The sequence below is a fragment of the Cryptotermes secundus genome, unplaced genomic scaffold (assembly GCF_002891405.2).
Source record: "Cryptotermes secundus unplaced genomic scaffold, Csec_1.0 scaffold1116, whole genome shotgun sequence".
Lineage (NCBI taxonomy): Eukaryota > Metazoa > Arthropoda > Insecta > Blattodea > Kalotermitidae > Cryptotermes > Cryptotermes secundus.
Window position 1 is genome coordinate 93,989 of NW_019738890.1, and position 20,158 is coordinate 114,146.

Here is a 20,158-nt window from a genome sequence, read left to right on the forward strand (position 1 = left end):
AATGAAAAGGATCTGTAACCAAGCTGCTAACAAATCCAATCATCTGAACTGAAACCCGTCATTTTGACACGCGTACCACCATACATGTGACAATATGTAAGAAAAGAAAAAGAAGTAAATGTACAAAACAATTACAGTATACTCTCTGATTTAAGATGTACGAGTATATTAACAACTGCAGGGAGAGCACTGTAATAGAATAAGATGTTTACAAGACTGTAATACTGAGTGCCACATGGACATTACCTAGACCTTTTTTGTATTTACAATTATTGTTCACAATAACAATAAAAACAAATCACCAAAATGTTTCCATTTCTTTGCATTAGTGCTCATTCACTTGGTTTTGTTCGCTAGGTTTGTAGCAACAATTTCTACCTCCATTTCTATCCTACTCCTGCACATGTGCATGCTTTATCATGATTTTTATGCATACTTTCTTGTTATCTCCCACCAAATTAGCCTGGTCTCAGGTGATTAAATATCTGTGTGAATCTGACAGGGGTTGTCAAGTGACTGAGGTTAGCTCTTCCTAAGGGAACCAACTGAGTAGGTGTCTCCTGCTCATCTGAGGATGGAAACATGTCCAGTTTCTGAAATGTCATATATTCTAGTTTCTAGAATACTGGGTGATGAAAAAAGGTAAAAAACCCAGTAATTCTGACTGAATTGTTGTGCTGATGGATATAAATATACTGTTTTGAATGACACACAACAGGATGCAACATGTAAAGACTGACACAGGAAGAACAATTTTTGTGTGAATCACTGCTTCATATGTTAACAATTGCAAACATGGTGACTGTGCAAACATTTGAGGTTTACTAGCAGAAATATATAAACAGACAGAAGTACCTGTTCTTCCCTCAGGGCATGTTTGCTTTGCTTCTTAATATCACAGTATAAGTTTAAAACTTTTAATGGAATAATATTCAAATTAAGAAATTGAATTTTACTCGCATAATTAAATGATACTGGGAATAAGGATCTGAATCACATCCAGGAACTTGGCCACAAAACTTGCACATCACTTTAAGAGTCATGGTTATTGTATACACTGGCAAGAGCATGGAGTGAATCTCGTACTTTCAGGTGTTCTTTATTAGGTCTGAGGTATGGGACAAGAAGAGGCAGAAATCACATTTATATATTTGAAATGGTAAAAATTATGAAGTCACAGTTTCTGCCAGCCTCACCATACAAAATGAAATCTCAGAAGGAATATCCAAGCCGTAAGTTCTATCCACAATTTTGTGTTGTCACCTTCAGGACATATGTGGCAAAGATGTGTTTGCAAATTTCCTGCACAAAACTGGACCAGTAATTGCAGGGTGTCTACATGTGTCTCATCAGGTTTCACTGTCTTTCATTCGCTCTTCTTCTCCACGACGTCTGGCTGAGACGAAGTACCTTTCTGTGGGTCACTCAAGTCATCGTCAAATGCTTCCAGTGATATGTCCATGATCTCCTCTGTTTCACTGTCATCCAGCATTGCCTGAAGTTGGTGAATGGACGCCACCAGAACGTGGAACTGTTTCCGTCGCATGTCTAGCTTACGTTCCAGCTGTTCACGTGTCTCCTGAAATGTTGCAGAGAAATTACATAATGAGCAGCTTCACAATTATCATTCTTTCTTTGATACTGTTTTGCTTAGTGGGGGGTGGAGTCTACTTGGGTCCACTTGGCATGGCAGCCACTGACTGGCCTATTGTACCTGCTCTGGGTGATTATGATGGAGAATTTGGTGGAATGAAGATTGGCGGGGGAAACCAAAGTACTCGGAGAAAACCTACACCAGCGCCATTTTGTCCACCACAAATCCCACTTGACCAGACCCGGGTTTGAACCCGGGCCGCCGCTATGGAAAGCCAGCAACTAACCGCTTGAGCTATGACGTGGCCTTCGATACTGTTAGTCATTACATGAGCAACAGTGAGCTGGAGAGGATTTGAAGCATGTATGAGGACCAAGTGATGAATAATCAATTTTCATCAAAACCCTCATGGAAAGAGACCAGATGGTAGAATAAGAATTAGGTGGGAGGATTCTTATCATTATAAACAGCCTGATCAAGACCTACCAGCAAGTTCCCACTTTTCACCAGCTAAATAAGAAGGAAGACTGTGCCATGTGGTCAGTTACTTTTATAAACTTAGTAGTACTTAATGCCTGGACTTTCCAAACAGAACACATTTTAGGAACTGGATCTGGTTGTCCTCAGGTGAACAGATGGGGAAGCACACACTCCACTCATTCTGTTAGAGGGAGCTAATTTCTAACGTAGGACCTTAACAGGTGCCTGCACACCTTTCCATCTGAAGACAGAAACGGGTTCAGTTTCCACAAGGCTCTGTTCCATTCAAAATACCAGACAACAGACAGAATAGACACCCAGTGATCTTAAGAATAATATTCCATTATCAGAACAATTTACAATTATTTAGAACTTGGTCAGGATGGTGATTAGTCTTAAATTTATTTAACAATATTTAATCTGCATAAGTTGAGGGTTTGCACTGCATTCATCTGGCTCAACACAGGGTTCTATAGCAGTTCTTGTGAACACCACAGTGAACCTTTTCGGTGTATAAAAGGTGAGGAATTTTTTGGCCAGCTCAGCAGCTATGAGCTGCTGAAGAAAGACTTAGGTTCATCGGTTAGCAAAACTGAAAGGATTATGGGAGAATTAACCTCAAGTGAGGCCAGCTCTTTCCGCAGATGGGATAGCTTTTCGTCCATTTCCTTACGATCCGGCTGCTCATTGATAACCTTGGCCAGCACATCATATTCAATCCTGTTCTTCCGAACTGTCTTTGCATCTTGGAAGTCTAACTTTGTGCTCTCAATATTTCTCTTTGCTGCTTCTATCCCAGACTCAATCTGCCGTGACAGGTTCTCATAATTCTGAAGTTCAGCCGCACTCATCAATGCAGATAATCTTGACTTTGTTACAGCAAATTCACACTGTGCAAGCTGAGCCAGCATCCGGTCATGTAGAACCTGGCTGTACAATAAACATTAAAAAATGAGGTTATGTTGGCACAACTGCAGGGAATTAACAGTACACTTGGTAGTCGACTTACGACCGACTTCTGTCCTGATTCACAGGTCATAAGTCGATCTGGTCATATGTCGGCCATATATTTACTAACAGTATTTTTTAACATTTATAATTTTTATAATTTATTTTTAAAAACTTTTACATTCTAATCATCTTTTATTTTTCATTCTTTGTGATCGTATGTCGACAACCAAGTGTATTTCAATTTATAAACTACCCATACCTGACACTTCTCAATTTATTACTTATTAAGCAATTCTTGAAATTCCCTATTGTTATGGAACCAGAAGGTTCATCACCTTCACCACAAAAGTCCAGTCACCATTAAATTCAAGATCAGTTTAATCTACTTAACACCTTCACAACATATCACCATAATTCACATTAATATTATCTTAGAGTGACACCTAGATCCCCCATCTTACCTGCATAAAATATAAAACTCCTACTTCCCACCCTCTGTTTATAACTAATATCATAACACGACAGCATACACAGTTTGTAACCATCATATGCCCAAATTCTTCATTATCAGGCAGATTTTCAAGCTAATCAGAAATGCAGAGTGCTCAATGAGAGTTTGATTTAGCAATCAATTACAGCATATTCTGTTTGTAAACAGTTGTACTGAATTAGACTTTTAGAGGTGTTGAATTACTTACACATAATTCAGTTGCCGATTAGGCAAAAAATGGAACCTAATGTGCTTGCAGACAGGACAGCCCTATCATCAATGTGGAATGGGAATAGACTGAAGTTATTATAGTTTATGTAAGATATTCATCATAGTTTGATTTGATTCAGTGTGACCAGATGTACATTTTTTACGGGAGTTTTGATGTCCAAGCATGTTTTTCTGCTAAACCAATAAAATGCCACCTTTTCCAAAATTTCTTTCTTATGCATGAACACCTTCAATATTTCTTCTCGTTTGAGACAAAACTGTAAGTTTATGAACATTCACTTTTGGAGTGCCCATAAGTCAGAAAAAAAAAAGAGAGAGAGAGAGAAGTTGGCTTTTGTTTTTGAAATTGTAATTGTCACATGCAGGACGTCTGAAATGCTTTTGCATGGCTATGTGCCTGCACCTGCAACAATCGTAGAACTGTATCATGCTATAATTATCCCCAATTATTTACTTTTGCATTCAGATATTTTCTGGAATTTTGTAACAGTATGCTCTATCAGTAGTTACACTTCCTAGCACAGAGAAAAGCGCCAACCAATCATTGTGCTTGTGCCCGCATTTTGCAAAAGTTTGTTGTGTAAACATATGTGCAGTTTTGCAGTTTTTGACAAATTTGTGTTGATTTTCCTACTGCACAAGGATAAGTATACATTTTTGTGTTTTTTTTTACTAATGATATGCCCAATTTAACAGTGAACTTCAAAAAAAATTTCCTTGCATCAAAGATGGGAGAAACAAAAATGGAATGCTGCATTATATTCAAAAATTTTCACGTCTGTAGCAAACAAAGTCGGTAATTATTTGAAAACACACAATAAGTACGAAATGCACACGAGAAAATCCAGATGTCATAACAGTCCAAAGGTCAGTGATTTCTTATTACACAGCATTCAAAAACAAAAGAATGGGGAACAACAACTGAAGGGGTACTGTGCTTTCATGAAGCATGACAGTTATAGTTTACACTGAATCTTATATTCGCTCTCAAATTCTGGTGCTGTCTGGCTGCATATGAATCATTCACATGCGAAACGTAACTAACCCCTTTCTGAAAAGCATGTTTCTACCTTTCACCAAGAGGTTCATTTGTTGCATTACACCACTTAATAAAAGATTTCAGCAGAACATTAAGTCTACGGTCATCGCCAGTTCCATCTCCATCGATCAGCAGCCGTCGTCTGATTACGTCCTCTGCAATTCAAATACACTTAAAAGACGATAATTACACAAACTATATAAAAAACTTTTGCTGCAAACAATGCTCTCATTAAAGCATAGCAATGAATTCATTTACCGTCACCCATTCCCTCTATTTCACAACACAGATCAAATACTATTCAACGTTAACCACTTCCTCCTGCGTTCGCTACACCACTCACCACATGCCTGATTGCTTGATTGCCTGATCGCCTAATTGTCGTCCTACATGCCGGTCATGTCTACCAACTTACACTTTAAATTTTTAGTCATTTTCATAAGCTGGTGCATATCAGGCTTGTTTTGTTGACATCCAAAGCGATCAAAATGGCCTCGGAATAGGCGCACAGGACAGCTGCTTCCATCTAACGCCATAATTGTAACGGGGCTGCCCTAGACCTAGACGACATAGACGCCCTAGACAATTGTACCGCCGTGCCGGCCGGTGCCGGCAATGGACACATATGTGCCAACAGTTAGCCGGGAAGTCAAACACGTCTGTCAGAAGAAAACATTACGATTTCTTTAAATATGAACAGGCATATAAACCGTCATTATGACTAAATATGCTATTCCAAATTGATTTCTGTGCTTACCTCATATAGGTATAGTCATAGGCGAAGGAAGTGTGTGTCCATTTGGATAAGATACGTTAAGAAACTGAACCGACTAGGCGTAAAGTTGAATCCTCAATGTAACACAGCGAGGTAAAAGGTAAGATGTTTCATAGCACTATTTGGAAGCCAGAATTGCTGTTAATTCACTACGTAATGTGGCAACATCTGTAGCTACTCTTCATTTTGCGAAGCCATGTAAATAAATATAGAATAATAACAATATATCATTATGATCCCATTATTCTAAATGTGTGACATCCACTAGGGTAAGCACAACAGACCACTGTAGGTCGCGGTGCAAGGGCCGGGAAGGCCTACCCCTCATACATTCATTCATATCCACTAGGGTTATGACATGTAAAACTGTAAGCTAAGGCACAAAGCGAACCCTTCCTTCTTAGGTTGGTATTGAACTGTCATATATCTAACGATACCACCTATGCAGTTTTATTTAGGTCAGTGGTTTTCGTAAATTACTGAAATTTAATCAGAATTGTCAGGGCCATTTTCAGGAAAATCCTTTTTTGTGTGTGTGTCTGTGGGGGGGGGTCCATCTGAAGTGCTTCTGTTTTTGGATCTAGAATGTTTATTTTCACTGGGAACTAACCTGTGATGGATAAACTCTTAAATACTGAATACAAAAAACATCAACAGTTCAGATGCTAGCAAGGAATATGAACAGTAACTAGGAACTACTTCTCATCTATTGACAACAGAATAGTAGAATAACGAGTTGCATGAAAAATATTCGTAGCATATTACTGAAAAAGAAATGAGAATGTAATTTTCCATGTCCTGGTTATGTAGCATTGAAATTTGTTGAGCTATAGATATAATAATTCTTCTACAGGTACTAGTCTGTTGTGATGTCTTCAGGTAGAAAAAAAAGATCAAAATTGAAGCAAACTGAATCACCTTTCACTAGACCTCAAGAAATGCAGCCTGAAAGTCTTTCTTCTCCATGTGATGAATTAAAGAAACCAGAAACCAACATTGCATCTCAGGGAGACACAGAACCCCAGAAACGGAACAGAGTAAGTTCATATATGTGTGGGTTCAACAAAACACAAAGCAAAGCCCCATCTCAGAAGGCTGAGAAACATGATGGTATGAATATAGCTGGTTTGCCTTTGGTTAAGGTCAAAATACCAAAAACCAAATCACAATCTAAAAAAATTGATAAATGTGGATATTCAAAAATAGCTGGTTTACCTACCTTAGAATTAAGAGAACTAAACACCACCATCCAACCCTTGAAATATAACAAATGTACAGATTCTAGAAGAGAAGGTTCACCTACATTTGAAGTTAAGGAAGAGGCAAATACAGCTCCATGTGAACAGACACAAGACTGTAATGACTTAGAAATTATGGCTAAACATCGGTACCATTTGACAGATCTACAACTCAAGGAACCAGGCATGTCATTTCAGAAATCTGTCCATTGCATGGATGTAAGTAGGACAGATTCATGCTTCAGAGAATTTGAGAGACTGAAACAACGAATTTTTGAGTTAGACAATGAAATAGTAGTGTTAACTGAAGCAATTGGCAATGAGATAGGATTAACAACCAATATGCAACAACTTCATGAATACAATACCATCAAAGATATAACTCAGATTATTATAGGCAGCTTATCGAATATATTAGATGTTCCTGTAACACAACTGCATCAGGAATTAAATCTCACATTTGAAGAGTAGCACTAAAAAATAGACATATTGCTATTGTCATTTCTACAATTCTTTGTAATATCCAGACAGTAACTTCTAAAACCATCATGCTCACCCTATTCAACAGACCTTTACAATTAAGTTATCAAACTTTTTTTTTTTTTAATTCTTTGCAGTATTTAACCAGTAGAATTAGAAAGTGATACATTCCATTATTTTGTAACTGAATTTTCCAGTGCACATCTGGGAATTTCTCCTTGCCAAAATAGATTCAATTTAATTTATAAAAATCTTATTCCAACCTGATTCTGAAGGTCAACTGAAATCTAGGGAATATGAATGTCACTGAATTAAGAATTACACATTAAAATACATTTGTTGAAATAACTTTCTATATCTGTAAGGTGATTGTTTAGTCAAATAAAACATGTTATGCACTCTTTGGTTATATATTTGTTTAATTGATAACCCATTCATTACTAACATAAGAGAAATTAGTTTTTTAAGTTGAAGTTAAAGTATTTTTTCATTATATTATTTATTGTTGCTATTCTTTAAAATACTTCTCGTTAATATGAGAAACTGTTGTGGGAGTACAGAATCCTCTGGATGTTAGTGTAACCACACTTGAGTAGTATTTTTTATTAATTTTCATATCATGCAAAAGACATTACAGTATCAAATATATCACCAGAGAGAATTACAAATCTGGTGATAACAATGGTTGAATGCTGCTGAGAAATGTAATGGTGTAGAATCTGACTATAGTCCACTTCCGCAGCAAGAGAGTTCTCTTTAATAATATTTGTGTTTTACAGTTCTCTGTCTACAGCTATATTGTTTTGAATTGTAGCAGGACTGTTTACAATATTATATTTAAGCATCCTGTTGCACTTTATACGATAAGTGATATAATGATACAAACTCTGTCCCAAGTGCAAACAATATATTATGTGACAACTGTTTACAATATTATATTTAAGCATCCTGTTGCACTCTATATGATAAATGATATAATGATACAATGATAATGATGTATGTATGTAAACTCCGTCCCAAGTGCAAACAATATATTATGTGACAACTGTTTACAATATTATATTTAAGCATCCTGTTGCACTCTATACGATAAATGATATAATGATACAAACTCCGTCCCAAGTGCAAACAATATATTATGTGACAACTGTTTACAATATTATATTTAAGCATCCTGTTGCACTCTATACGATAAAGGATATAATAAATGTTAAATTTTGGGCTGGGTGCAGTGTGACAGCAACGTGAGTGTTATACACCTGATGATGGCCGTCTGAGGCCGAAACATGTAGTGTGAAGGAGCAAGATCAAGGACACATAATATATTGTTTGCACTTGGGACGGAGTTTGTATCATTATATCATTTATCATAGCAGGACTGTTGAATAATGAATTAAGAAGGTTTTGGACAGAAGCAATCATTGCTTATTTGAGGTAACCTCAGGATTTGCCTTGAGGAACTGAGGAAAACCATGTGGAACCTGTCAGGATACCCAGTATCCTTGCACATTTGAACTGAGCACCTCCCAAATACAAATCTAGAGCACTAGCACACCAATCTTCTTGGTCTTAAGTGTTTCAAATCAATACGCACCCTAGGCAGCTGATCCTACTGGCAAACGCATTGCTGCACTCCAGCTAGTTTGACTTGCCGCTGCAGCTGGAGAAGGACAGCAGGCTGTTACAAGGAGACTCGACTGTGCAACTGCCCTTTTCAGGGCCAGCAAACTTTCATCGTAGCCACTGGGCTGAGCTGGCCGCAACGGAAGGAGTCGCTGCCAGTACCCTTTAGGCAAGCTTCCTGAACGTTTATTGTTACAGACTCAAGTTATTGTCCAAGCAACACTGACACCCACACGTATCACAGTACCTCATAAATCAAGGTTACTTTGGAGGTGTAGTTTGACTTTTAAGAGGCCTTGCAAAGTTGTATGTGCTCATCAGAGCAAAACATATGAGTACATGCAAGCATATATAACCATTTTTTGAGAATATATTTTGTATCTACAGTGGTATTCATATGAGTTAAGTTCCGCTGAAATGAACTCCAATCTTTTGATTCAACTAGTTCTTCAGACAACCAAAAGTGTAAACTACATAAAGACTAGTCCATTGTAGAGCTGATTTCTTGCAGAATTATGCGAGGAAATGAGGGCACAGTATCAGTGACTCCTGTTTTACTGTAAGTTGTTGCCTGTCAAGAAAAAATGTGGCTTGTGTTTACAACTTGCGAGAAGTGGCACTATTTTTAGAATAAGAAACTCTTGCACATGCTGAACATTTTTTTTTCTAAGTTAGAGTACTTAAGTGATATCTTTGAGAAATTCAATACACTCAACACAAGTATGAAAGGGAACAATACTAACATCACCATACTGACTGATAAAGTTAGGCCTGTGAGAGAAAAATAGAAGGGAAAAGTTTGAACATGTTTTTTCATTTGAAGGATTCTGTGGAGGAAAACAGTTTGGAAACACTGACATTCAAATTGATCAGCATATCAAAGACAATTTGGTTAATCTGCAGTCCAGGTTTCTAGAGTATTTTCCAGAAGGAGTAATTGATAAAAACAAGTAGAACAAGTATTCATTCCATGCTGATTCACCCAAACATTATGACTATTTTGACATTATATGTAATACTTCTTTAGAAGTTCAATTTCCTAGGAAGTTGTACAGAAAATTTTGCGTGGTTGTTGCAAAGGAGTTGCCTCAGCAGGAAAGCTCTGAACATCATCCTTGCTTTTGCAACATCCTACCTGTGCCAGAGGTTGCAGCCATCAGAACAAAGTAGTGTTCTCTGATGAACCCAGAAAACAGCCCTAGAATGGTCACTTCAAATTTCTAACCTCGGTATAAGTTACAGGGAGTGGACAAAGTAATGGAAACTCTAAGAAACCGAGGAATAGAATTAGTGTTGGCTCCATTCAAAGAACTTCAGTTGGCAACACTGAATGCCATTCTGTTTCTCTACACTCTGTAGTGCTTGTGCCAGTGCATTAGTGATTGTGTTGAATGAGGGTCTGTGTGAAATAATTGCAAAATGGGAGACTTGTCCAATTTTGAAAGAGGGCAGATCCTTGGTGCGAGTTTTGCTGGAGCATGTGACAAAAACTGCCACCTTATTAGGTGTACCTAGAGCAACAGTTTCTAAAGTTATGTCAGCATACACGAATCACAGGAAGACAACATCAATAAAGAGGAACACTGGGCAAAAATCAATACTGAAGAAAGAGATCATCATACGTTGAGGGATGTTTTGAAAAATCATACAATTACTGCAGTGGAACTTAATATTCATCCTGAAGGCTGTTTCCACAAAAACTGTCTGACATGAGCTTCACAAATCCAACATCATTGGTAAGGCTGCAACCGCTAAACCTCTGATTACTGAAACTAATGCTCAGATGCATAAATGGTGGTGTCATGACCATAAAACCTGGACATCAGGCAACAGGAAACATGGGCATGATGTGGTCAGATGAGTTGTCCTTTAAGGTGTTCCCCCTACATCAGGAAGTTTACATTTGAGAACACCCAAGGAAGCCTGGTTCCAACAGTAAAACACAGGGTAGCTTCTGTGATGGCTTGGGCAGCAACATCATGGTATTGTCAGTCCCATTATTAGCCATCATGGCCAAATTACTTCAAAGGAGTACGTGGACAGACTACATAATCAGGTGCATCCCATTCTAAAGACATGATTTCCGAACAACATGCAGCTATACAAGACAATACCCCCATTCACACAGCTGGAACTGTTCATCACTGTTTGAAGATCATGAAGGTGAACTTCAACATCTTCCCTGGCCAGCACAATCACCAGATTTGAACATCATTGAACCACTCTGGTCAGTTTTGGAAACTAGAGTGAGGAACAGATTCCCACCTCCAACATCTCTAAAGCAACTTGAAGATGTTCAAGAAAAATGGGACAAAATGCTGCTAGAGACAGTTCAAAACCTGTATGAGTCCATTCAGGGGCATAGGGTACATGGATGTGGTGGAAGCATTGCTTCCCTATAGAAAAGCAACCAAAAACATTTCTGGCAATTTTTCAATTTCAAAAAAATATTTCATACTTCAAAATATTAAGTAATCTGAGAACATATATTACATATAATGAGAATATTGCAAGTTTTAATGTGTTACATAAACCATTTATCAGGATAGATCACTTATTTTCTTCCAAAATGCAGGGAACTTTAAAATGTGCAAGGACGCAACAGGTTGTTCGCTTCCACGCTCATTCTGGTTCAACTGGGACTGCAATGTTGCCATATATGAGGAGTCTGTTGCTTAGCTAAACGTTACAGAATGCTTCCAGCAATGTTGCTGGCTGTAAGGTATTGCAGTATTCAGTTGGAAGTCAGTGACCTTGCAGTTACACAATTTTTCCTGGTGTGCTGAGACTTCGAAAATGCTCTTAGTAAAAAAGCGTGCTTACTAGTTTTCAGAAGAAGGTGTTAGCGTGTTACTTATGCACAAGTCAGTTTAGTTATCATTCTGTATTTTTCTCGATACAGAATTTGTTTCGCTTTGTGTAATTATAACTTTGTGACAATGTTTTTGTGTTAAGTTAGAAATGGAAACATGACACTTTCATGTGATAACCACTGTGTGATTGAAAAACTTCTTCAAACACCGTTCAGTTCACTCAGTTATAATGAGAAACTTAAGATAATAGAAGAAGGTGCACCTAAGCCTAATCTAACTTTACATACAAAAATGAAATCTTGCACACGCATTTGAATACCAGTTTATATGAGGCTATTCCATGGTTGTGTGGGTGTGATAAACTGAAAAAATTATTCTGTTGGCCCTGTCTCTTGTTTTCTAAAGAAAAACACGTGTTTAACGGTGCTGGTTAAAATGACATTAACAACATTTACAAATTTGGCAAAAGACACGGGCATTCAGTTAATCACATTGCTTGTCTTAAAGAAATTACACTCTTTGGTAAAAACAGAAGGATTGAATTTTCTCTAAGCAGCCAATACAAACAGTCAATTGAAAGACACAGTGAAGCTGTGAAACAGAACAGGAAATTTGTAGGCCAATTAATTACAGCAGTTTGTTTTCTGGGCTCTCAGGGTTTAGCATTTCGGGGACATGACGAAAGCGTGGCATCTGTTAATAGAGGAAATTACATTGAGGTTTTAAATATGCTGGCACATTATGATTCTGATTTACACAATCATTTCGAGTCTTCAACTGCTTTTCGTGGTTCTTCTCCTGACATCCAAAATGAATGGATACATTCTATATCTGAATTGATGACAATGGAAATTAAAAAGGAAATTTCAAAGGCTAATTATGTTTCTTTAATTCTTGATGAGACTTCAGATGTGATGATGAAGTGTCAGTTGGCTTCAGTTCTTCGATATGTGACAGCTGATGGCAATGTTGAAGAAAGGTTTCTGCGTTTTACAGACGTGAGCTCTGACCGTTCTGCCAATTCCTTGTTTAACCATGCTCTTGAGATTTTAAATGATTTTGAATGTGGTCCCAAACTCATTGCACAGACTTATGATGGTGCTGCTGTTATGGCATCACAACATGCAGGAGTACAAGCAAAAATTCGCGAGCAGTACCCAAACGCCATTTTTGTTCATTGTTATGCGCACAGACAAAATTTAGTCTTAGCACAATCTGCTAGTTTTATTAAGGAAGTTAAGGTCTTCTTTGCTACTCTCTCTGGCTTTAGAACTTTTTTTGCCAAGTCCACAAAAAGGACTGAAGCATTGGATTCCCACCTTAGGAAAAGATTTCCTTCTATCGCACCTACTCGATGGCAGTACCATAGCCGACTTGCTGAAACTGTGCATGAATACAGAGAAGGAATTGAGAATCTTCTTGTGTCTATAATAGAGGAACCAGAAGAATGGGATGTAGAAACAATTTCTTCTGCACGCGGACTTCTCTCTCTTCTAAGGGATTTCGATTTCAATTTCATGCTGAAAATATTTTCTTCAATTTTTCCATATTCTGGCGCTCTTTTCAAAATCCTACAAACTAAGAGATCTGATATAGCTTTTTGCAATACCAAAATAGACGAATTTAAGCATCACATGCAAAGATTAAGGGGAGGATTTGACCACCTTTGGAGTGAAATGGAAAATGTCTTCGATTCAAATGGCCCAACTCGACCCAAAAGAATTCGCATTGACTCAATGAGTGGAGAAGAAAGAAAAAACTCCTATAAACGGCTGTTCTGTGAAATTATTGATGTCGTGTGTCAGAATGTCTCTGTTAGATTTTCGGAGAACGCTACGCTGCTCTTCTTGAGTCTTCTTGATGCCAGATACTTTCCCATGTATAGAACCTCATTTCCTGAAAAAGCATTTTTCTGTTTAAAAGAAAATTATGGTGCATTTTTTTACTTTGTTGCCTTAAAGAGTGAACTTTTAGTAATGTTTTCGGACCCAGATATGGCAAAAGATAGTGTGTATGACTTACATCAATATATGTATGCTCTTCAGTTATCATGCGTTTTCCCGCAAATCTTCAAATTATGTGAGCTAGTATTAACAATACCAGCGACAAGTGCTGCAGATGAACGCTCATTTTCAGCTCTGAAGAGATTAAAAAACTACTTAAGAAATTCGCAGAACCAGGATAGGTTGTCATCACTGGCTTTGATGAACATTGAAAAGTCCTTCCTAAACAAACTGTAGTCCAAACCCAGCTTTCTAGATGAGGTTATTGATCTGTTTGCCAAGAAAAACAGAAGAATCGAGCTGAATTATAAACAATAAAGTAAGCATTAATTATATTCCAGGTTCACAACCCTGTCATTTGATGGCTATAAAATTGTGTTGATAATTAGGTGTTATTTTAATATATTAGCTTAAGTATACAATACATAAACTATTAGCTGTTTTCTTTTAAATAGAAGATAGAAACTATAGGGTATCTAGAAAAATTTTATATACACGTATATAAAGTTGCTTCCCTGCTTTTGGTAGTCATGCTACGCCACTGAGTCCATTCTAAGAAGGACTGCAGCTGTATTGAAGGCAAAACGTGGTCCAACACCATATTAATAAAGAAATTTGTACAGTATCTGTAGTGTTTCCATTATTTTGTTCAGCCCCTGTACTTTCAAGGATGCAACCACATCCATCCCACCAATCCAGGTATCAAGCTTACTTTTTATTTCAGTCATTTAAATTAAATGCATTGAATAATATATAGTATATTATAAAAAATGTATACTCATAGCTAAATTTTATGTAAAATCTGTTTTTACTTGTTCTGTAAGGGGTTTGTGTGTGTGAAATTTATTTAAATGTTTTCAGGGGGGGTGCAACATATTAAACTTTGGTAACCTATGGAACAGCACATTAAAGCTTGCTTTGGAATAAATCTGAATGCACTAAAAGTGATCCTCCTGTTCAAATATATGTGTGTGTGTATGTATGTACACATCCACTTATACGTATAATTTAAAACGTTTGCGATTTAAAAACACAATTAACACTTTGTGGACCTCATATGCATTAATATATTTTTCGCTTTTAAACGTGGCGGACTGGTCGCATATTAATACGTGTTTAGAACACAACAAATTGCAACACACTATACATCGCTCTGACACCACCCAGCTTGCATGTAGCTGCCTGCAGCTGTGTGATAAGCCCCTGGAATGTTTGGTGACTAATCTGTTACATGACCTTGCTGTAACTGTATGCCCCTGCAAAGGAAAATTAACAAAGTATGGCCTACTTGTTCGTGTAGTTACTGAAAGCATTTCAGGCTATATTGGAAATTTAGAATTTTATTCTGGTGAAGGAAAGAAATTACAAAAACTATTCTTTCCGTTTTGGAACCCTATCTTGATCAAAATTACCATGTCTATCAAGACAATTATTATAACAGTGTGGCAACTGCACAACACCTACTTTCAAGAAAAGTACATGTTTGTGGAACAATTAGAGTGAAGGCCTTCCTCCAGATCTGAAAGAGGAATGTAAATCCCTGAAACGTTGTGAAACCACATGAGGAGGAAAGGGGATATTCCTCTTCAGTCCTGGAGGGATACTCGTGTTGTGAATATGATTTCCACAATTCACAATACGAGGATGGTTGATGTTCAAAGGAGACATGGACAAGTAAAGAAGCCTGTTTGTATTTCCGAGTATAATATGTTCATGAAGGGAGTTGATAGAGCCAATCAGTACTTGGCCTATTATTCTCTTCCTCGGAAAAGAGTAAAGTGGACAAAGAAAGTTGCCTTGTGGCTTATAAACTGTGCCATTTTCAATTAATTTTTGGTTTTCAAAAGTCTAAACCCTCATTCAAAATTGAAATACAAGGCATTTCTGCTGAATGTGGCAAAAGCCTGGGCTACAGACCACATGGTGGCAGCAGAACTGGTGGCAGACACAGTCTTAGTACGACCGGGCCCGTCTACTCCCACCCCATGCAGACCTCATGTGGACACCCCTGGGTGACTTTCGGGTGATATGCAGAAACATAGCCTCATGAAAATTGTGAAGAGTGAACATTCCAAGGGGAAGCATCATTCTAGGCAATGCCATGTTTGCGCAGTTCACAAAAAAGGACTATGACTGTCTACATTTGCAAGTGTGTAATGGCACTTCACAAAGGGGAATGTTTCCAGAAATATCACTCTCTCAAGCACTTCTAGGAGCATTGGTAAGTGTTCTCCAAAAATTTTAGTTCATAAAATTAATTAGGAGATTTTATATTAATTTTTAAATTGATCAGTGCACAAGTTAGGGTAGTAGGTATAAAAATGTCGGTGCCCAGGGTGATTTAAATATTTAAATCGCCGGTCCGCCAAGTGTTAATTTGATGCAGAAACAAGTCATCATTCCTTCCAGCTTTAAAGAAATTATTATTTATTATATGAGATTATTATACAATTTAGTCCAGGGAGGAGAGCTATTCTTGGTAAGATAAGTCACTTTGCTGGTCAAAAGAAACTGCCTCCCCTTTGTAGTAGGTAAAAATTTATCATATTTATAGCAGTCTATGGAATCCATCTTGGTTTTATTAAATCCAGGCCATACCCTCATGTTCCATTTCAGATGCATTTTAATTTTATCCTTCCAAAGAAGCTAAGCTTTCCCACAAAAGAGAATACAGTGTTTCACCTGTCACCCTTCACCTTATCACTGTGATCATATTTTGGAAGAGTACACTTCATGAACTTAATCACTCTCATCTTCATTTTGCTCCAATGTACTGAAACTTAAATGTATGTGCATTTGATGGAACTTCATTCAGCTCTGCGGGTCATGTGACCAGTACTCCGAAACACCAAACGTGAATTCAGGATATCACAAATGGGGTGATCCACACAGTAACATCTACGGATGTAAAGAAAGACATGTTGATACTAATGTATCACCATTTGTTTACTGTGAAAAGGTGCAGCACTCTATTGTTGTTTGATTTAATATACCCATCACTATGTGTCACTTGATATGTCTTCTGATGGCTTTGATGAGCAAATAACTTATTACACACGGCATAGCTCTATGTCTGCTTCCCACTATGTATTCGCAGATGCCTCCTCAGACTACCCTGAAAACTGAATGATTTATTACACACATCACAGCAAAAAGGCTGGTCACCAGTATGCATGCGCTGATGTACCTTCAGATTACTGCTATTAATGAATGACTTAGTACACACATCACAGCAAAAAGGTCGGTCACCAGTATGCATGCGCTGATGTACCTTCAGATTACTGCTATTAATGAATGACTTTGTACACACATCACAGCAAAACGGCCGGTCACCACTATGCATGCGTTGATGTACCTTCAGAGCACTGCCGTCACTGAATGACTTCTTACACACATCACAGCAAAATGGCTGCTCACCACTATGTATGCGTTGATGTTTCTTCAGACTAACCTGCTGACTGAATGACTTATTACAAACATCACAGCAAAAAGGCAGGTCACCACTATGTATGGACTGATGTTTCTTCAGATTACTGCCTTTACTGAATGACTTAGTACACACATCACAGCAAAAAGGCTTCTCACCACTATGTGTACGTTGGTGTATCTTCAGACGACTCAGCCACCTGAATGACTTATTACACACATCACAGCAAAAAGGCCTGTCAGCACTATGCATGCGCTGATGTACCTTAAGATTACTGCTATTACTGAATGACTTGTTATGCACGTCACAGCAAAATGGCCTCCCCCTACTGTGTATGTGTTGATGTGTCTTGCAGTGAACCCTTAGATTACACTGTTGAGTGAATGATTTATCACACTCATCATAGGAATATCGCTGCTCCCCACTGCACATGGGTTGGGGTCCATTTGGAGTACTCTGCAAAACAAGAGGAAACAACATGAAAAACTCCCCTATTATGAGAAATAATTTTGAAACTCATGATCAAACAGGTGTTAAAAAGGGTAGATGTGAGAGAGTACACAGAGATAAAGCAGTTATGTGTGGCGTTGTGGGTCTCAATCAACATGTATGGGTAACTGAGTCAATTAAAGTCAAGCTACACTACTATTACATAGTAAATCACAGAATTAAACAGTATTATGCATTTGTGGGCTGTATTATTATTATTATTATTTAGTTTGTTTTGTTATATGCATTAATGTGTCTTCCAATGTTTACCTTGAATGAATGAATGAATGTATAAGGGGGTGGGCCTTCTTGGCCCTTGCACCGCAAGCACAGTGATCTATTGTTCCTCCCTTTCTGATTATCCCCTCAAGAATCCTGCACTTCGAATGAAGCGCAGGATCTTGTATGTGGGGGCGTCGAAATAGTCACTTGGTTCCATAAAATATTTACCCAAGTGACGCAATCTTAAATAAGCTAAGGCCTCACATTCGCACAGGATATGTGTGGCTGTTTCGTTTTCTTCTTGACACCTCTCACAAGTTGGACTTTTACTTAGTCTCAGTTTGAAGACGTGTCCTTAGTATTACAGAGGCCTTCCTCCAGATCTGAAAGAGGAATGTAAATCCCTGAAACGTTGTGAAACCATATGAGGAAAGGGGATATTCCTCTTCAGTCCTGGAGGGATACTCGTGTTGTGAATATGATTTCCACAATTCACAATTCGAGCATGGTTGATGTTCAAAGGAGACATGGACAAGTAAAGAAGCCTGTTTGTATTTCCGAGTATAATATGTTCATGAAGGGAGTTGATAGAGCCAATCAGTACTTGGCCTATTATTCTCTTCCTCGGAAAAGAGTAAAGTGGACAAAGAAAGTTGCCTTGTGGCTTATAAACTGTGCCATTTTCAATTAATTTTTGGTTTTCAAAAGTCTAAACCCTCATTCAAAATTGAAATACAAGGCATTTCTGCTGAATGTGGCAAAAGCCTGGGCTACAGACCACATGGTGGCAGCAGAACTGGTGGCAGACACAGTCTTAGTACGACCGGGCCCGTCTACTCCCACCCCACGCAGACCTCATGTGGACACCCCTGGGTGACTTTCGGGTGATATGCAGAAACATACCCTCATTAAAATTGTGAAGAGTGAACATTCCAAGGGGAAGCATCATTCTAGGCAATGCCATGTTTGCGCAGTTCACAAAAAAGGACTATGACTGTCTACATTTGCAAGTGTGTAATGGCACTTCACAAAGGGGAATGTTTCCAGAAATATCACTCTCTCAAGCACTTCTAGGAGCATTGGTAAGTGTTCTCCAAAAATTTTAGTTCATAAAATTAATTAGGAGATTTTATATTAATTTTTAAATTGATCAGTGCACAAGTTAGGGTAGTAGGTATAAAAATGTCGGTGCCCAGGGTGATTTAAATATTTAAATCGCCGGTCCGCCAAGTGTTAATTTGATGCAGAAATAAGTCATCATTCCTTCCAGCTTTAAAGAAGTTATTATTTATTATATGAGATTATTATACAATTTAGTCCAGGGAGGAAGCTATTCTTGGTAAGATAAGTCACTTTGCTGGTCAAAAGAAACTGCCTCCCCTTTGTAGTAGGTAAAAATTTATCATATTTATAGCAGTCTATGGAATCCATCTTGGTTTTATTAAATCCAGGCCATACCCTCATGTTCCATTTCAGATGCATTTTAATTTTATCCTTCCAAAGAAGCTAAGCTTTCCAGTGATCACTTGATTTCAAGCTTTCCCACAAAAGAGAATATAGTGTTTCACCTATCACCCTTCACCTTATCACTGTGATCATATTTTGGAAGAGTAGACTTCATGAACTTCATCACTCTCATCACTAGGGCCCGGATTTTTATGACCTAAAAACTATAAATATATGCATGCACTTATGACCTAAAAAGTGTAAAATATGACCTTAAATATTAAATTGGACATAAAATTTCACAATTTTAATTACAACTTTTACTAGAGTTTAAGAATAAAGATGATGAATATATGATAGTAGGTCCTACTTACCAAATTAGCCCTATTATGTCTCTGAAGGAAAGAAAACTGATGGAATTTCGACATTTCGTACTGGATTAAACCATTCATTGTTTTCTTTTTAATACTGATATTTGCGTTCATATTTTAGACAAACACTGGTGCACATGGTATGAACACTAACTTAACTCTGTTATCTAAAAACACCATTTAAAAGAACACAAGCTATTCACGTCTCAATTTTCACTGAGTTATTCACGTCTCAATTTTCACTGTTACAATTGCAATTTATAACTACATGCATTTTCAAATTTTCAAATTTGAAAGATCGCCGATTATCACTAAGGATAGTTTTGTATTTGGAAAAACTTCGTTCCACATCACATGATGTGACAGGAGCATATTTGAAGAACGTCAAGTCGTTTGGTGACAGTTCTGTATCATCTTCGAATGTTGCTAGTTTACTGGAATGTATATCTGCAATCTTGCATAATGTTGAATAACCAGCATTCCGAT

General features: G+C 37.7%; 3 protein-coding genes across 5 annotated transcripts in view; 1 reads left to right on the top strand and 2 right to left on the bottom strand.

The window, feature by feature from the left end:
* Positions 1 to 1,078: 1,078 nt before the first annotated feature.
* LOC111871317 (THO complex subunit 7 homolog) lies at positions 1,079 to 5,149 on the bottom strand. The gene is made up of 4 exons (XM_023864342.2): positions 5,044 to 5,149; positions 4,817 to 4,940; positions 2,692 to 3,004; positions 1,079 to 1,579 (listed from the first exon to the last, which is right to left on the bottom strand). Exons 1-4 carry the CDS (start codon positions 5,051 to 5,053, stop codon positions 1,367 to 1,369), a joined length of 660 nt encoding a protein of 219 aa, XP_023720110.1. The 5' UTR covers positions 5,054 to 5,149; the 3' UTR covers positions 1,079 to 1,366.
* Positions 5,150 to 5,247: 98 nt separating this feature from the next.
* On the top strand, positions 5,248 to 7,687 carry LOC111871316. Its single transcript, XM_023864341.2, has 2 exons — positions 5,248 to 5,660; positions 6,414 to 7,687. Exon 2 carries the CDS (start codon positions 6,430 to 6,432, stop codon positions 7,267 to 7,269), a length of 840 nt encoding a protein of 279 aa, XP_023720109.1. The 5' UTR covers positions 5,248 to 5,660; positions 6,414 to 6,429; the 3' UTR covers positions 7,270 to 7,687.
* An 8,433-nt stretch (positions 7,688 to 16,120) lies between these two features.
* Positions 16,121 to 20,158, bottom strand: part of LOC111871310 (zinc finger protein OZF) — a 17,379-nt gene continuing 13,341 nt past the window's right edge. For all 3 annotated transcript variants that reach the window (XM_033754196.1, XM_023864325.2, XM_023864324.2), the window contains one exon: positions 16,121 to 17,600. In XM_033754196.1, the coding sequence (XP_033610087.1) occupies positions 16,785 to 17,600 (816 nt within the window). In that variant the 3' untranslated portion in view covers positions 16,121 to 16,784. The remainder of the gene's footprint in view (positions 17,601 to 20,158) is intronic.

Excerpts from the sequence above, each read along its gene's own strand:
- LOC111871317 (XM_023864342.2), bottom strand. Across the intron at positions 3,005-4,816 it reads AATGAACCTCTTGGTGAAAG|CCAGGTTCTACATGACCGGA; the intron begins GTAGAAACATGC and ends TTTATTGTACAG. Across the intron at positions 1,580-2,691 it reads AAGAGCTGGCCTCACTTGAG|GAGACACGTGAACAGCTGGA; the intron begins GTTAATTCTCCC and ends GCAACATTTCAG.
- LOC111871316 (XM_023864341.2), top strand. The coding sequence starts at position 6,430 with ATGTCTTCAGGTAGAAAAAAAAGATCAAAATTGAAGCAAACTGAATCA.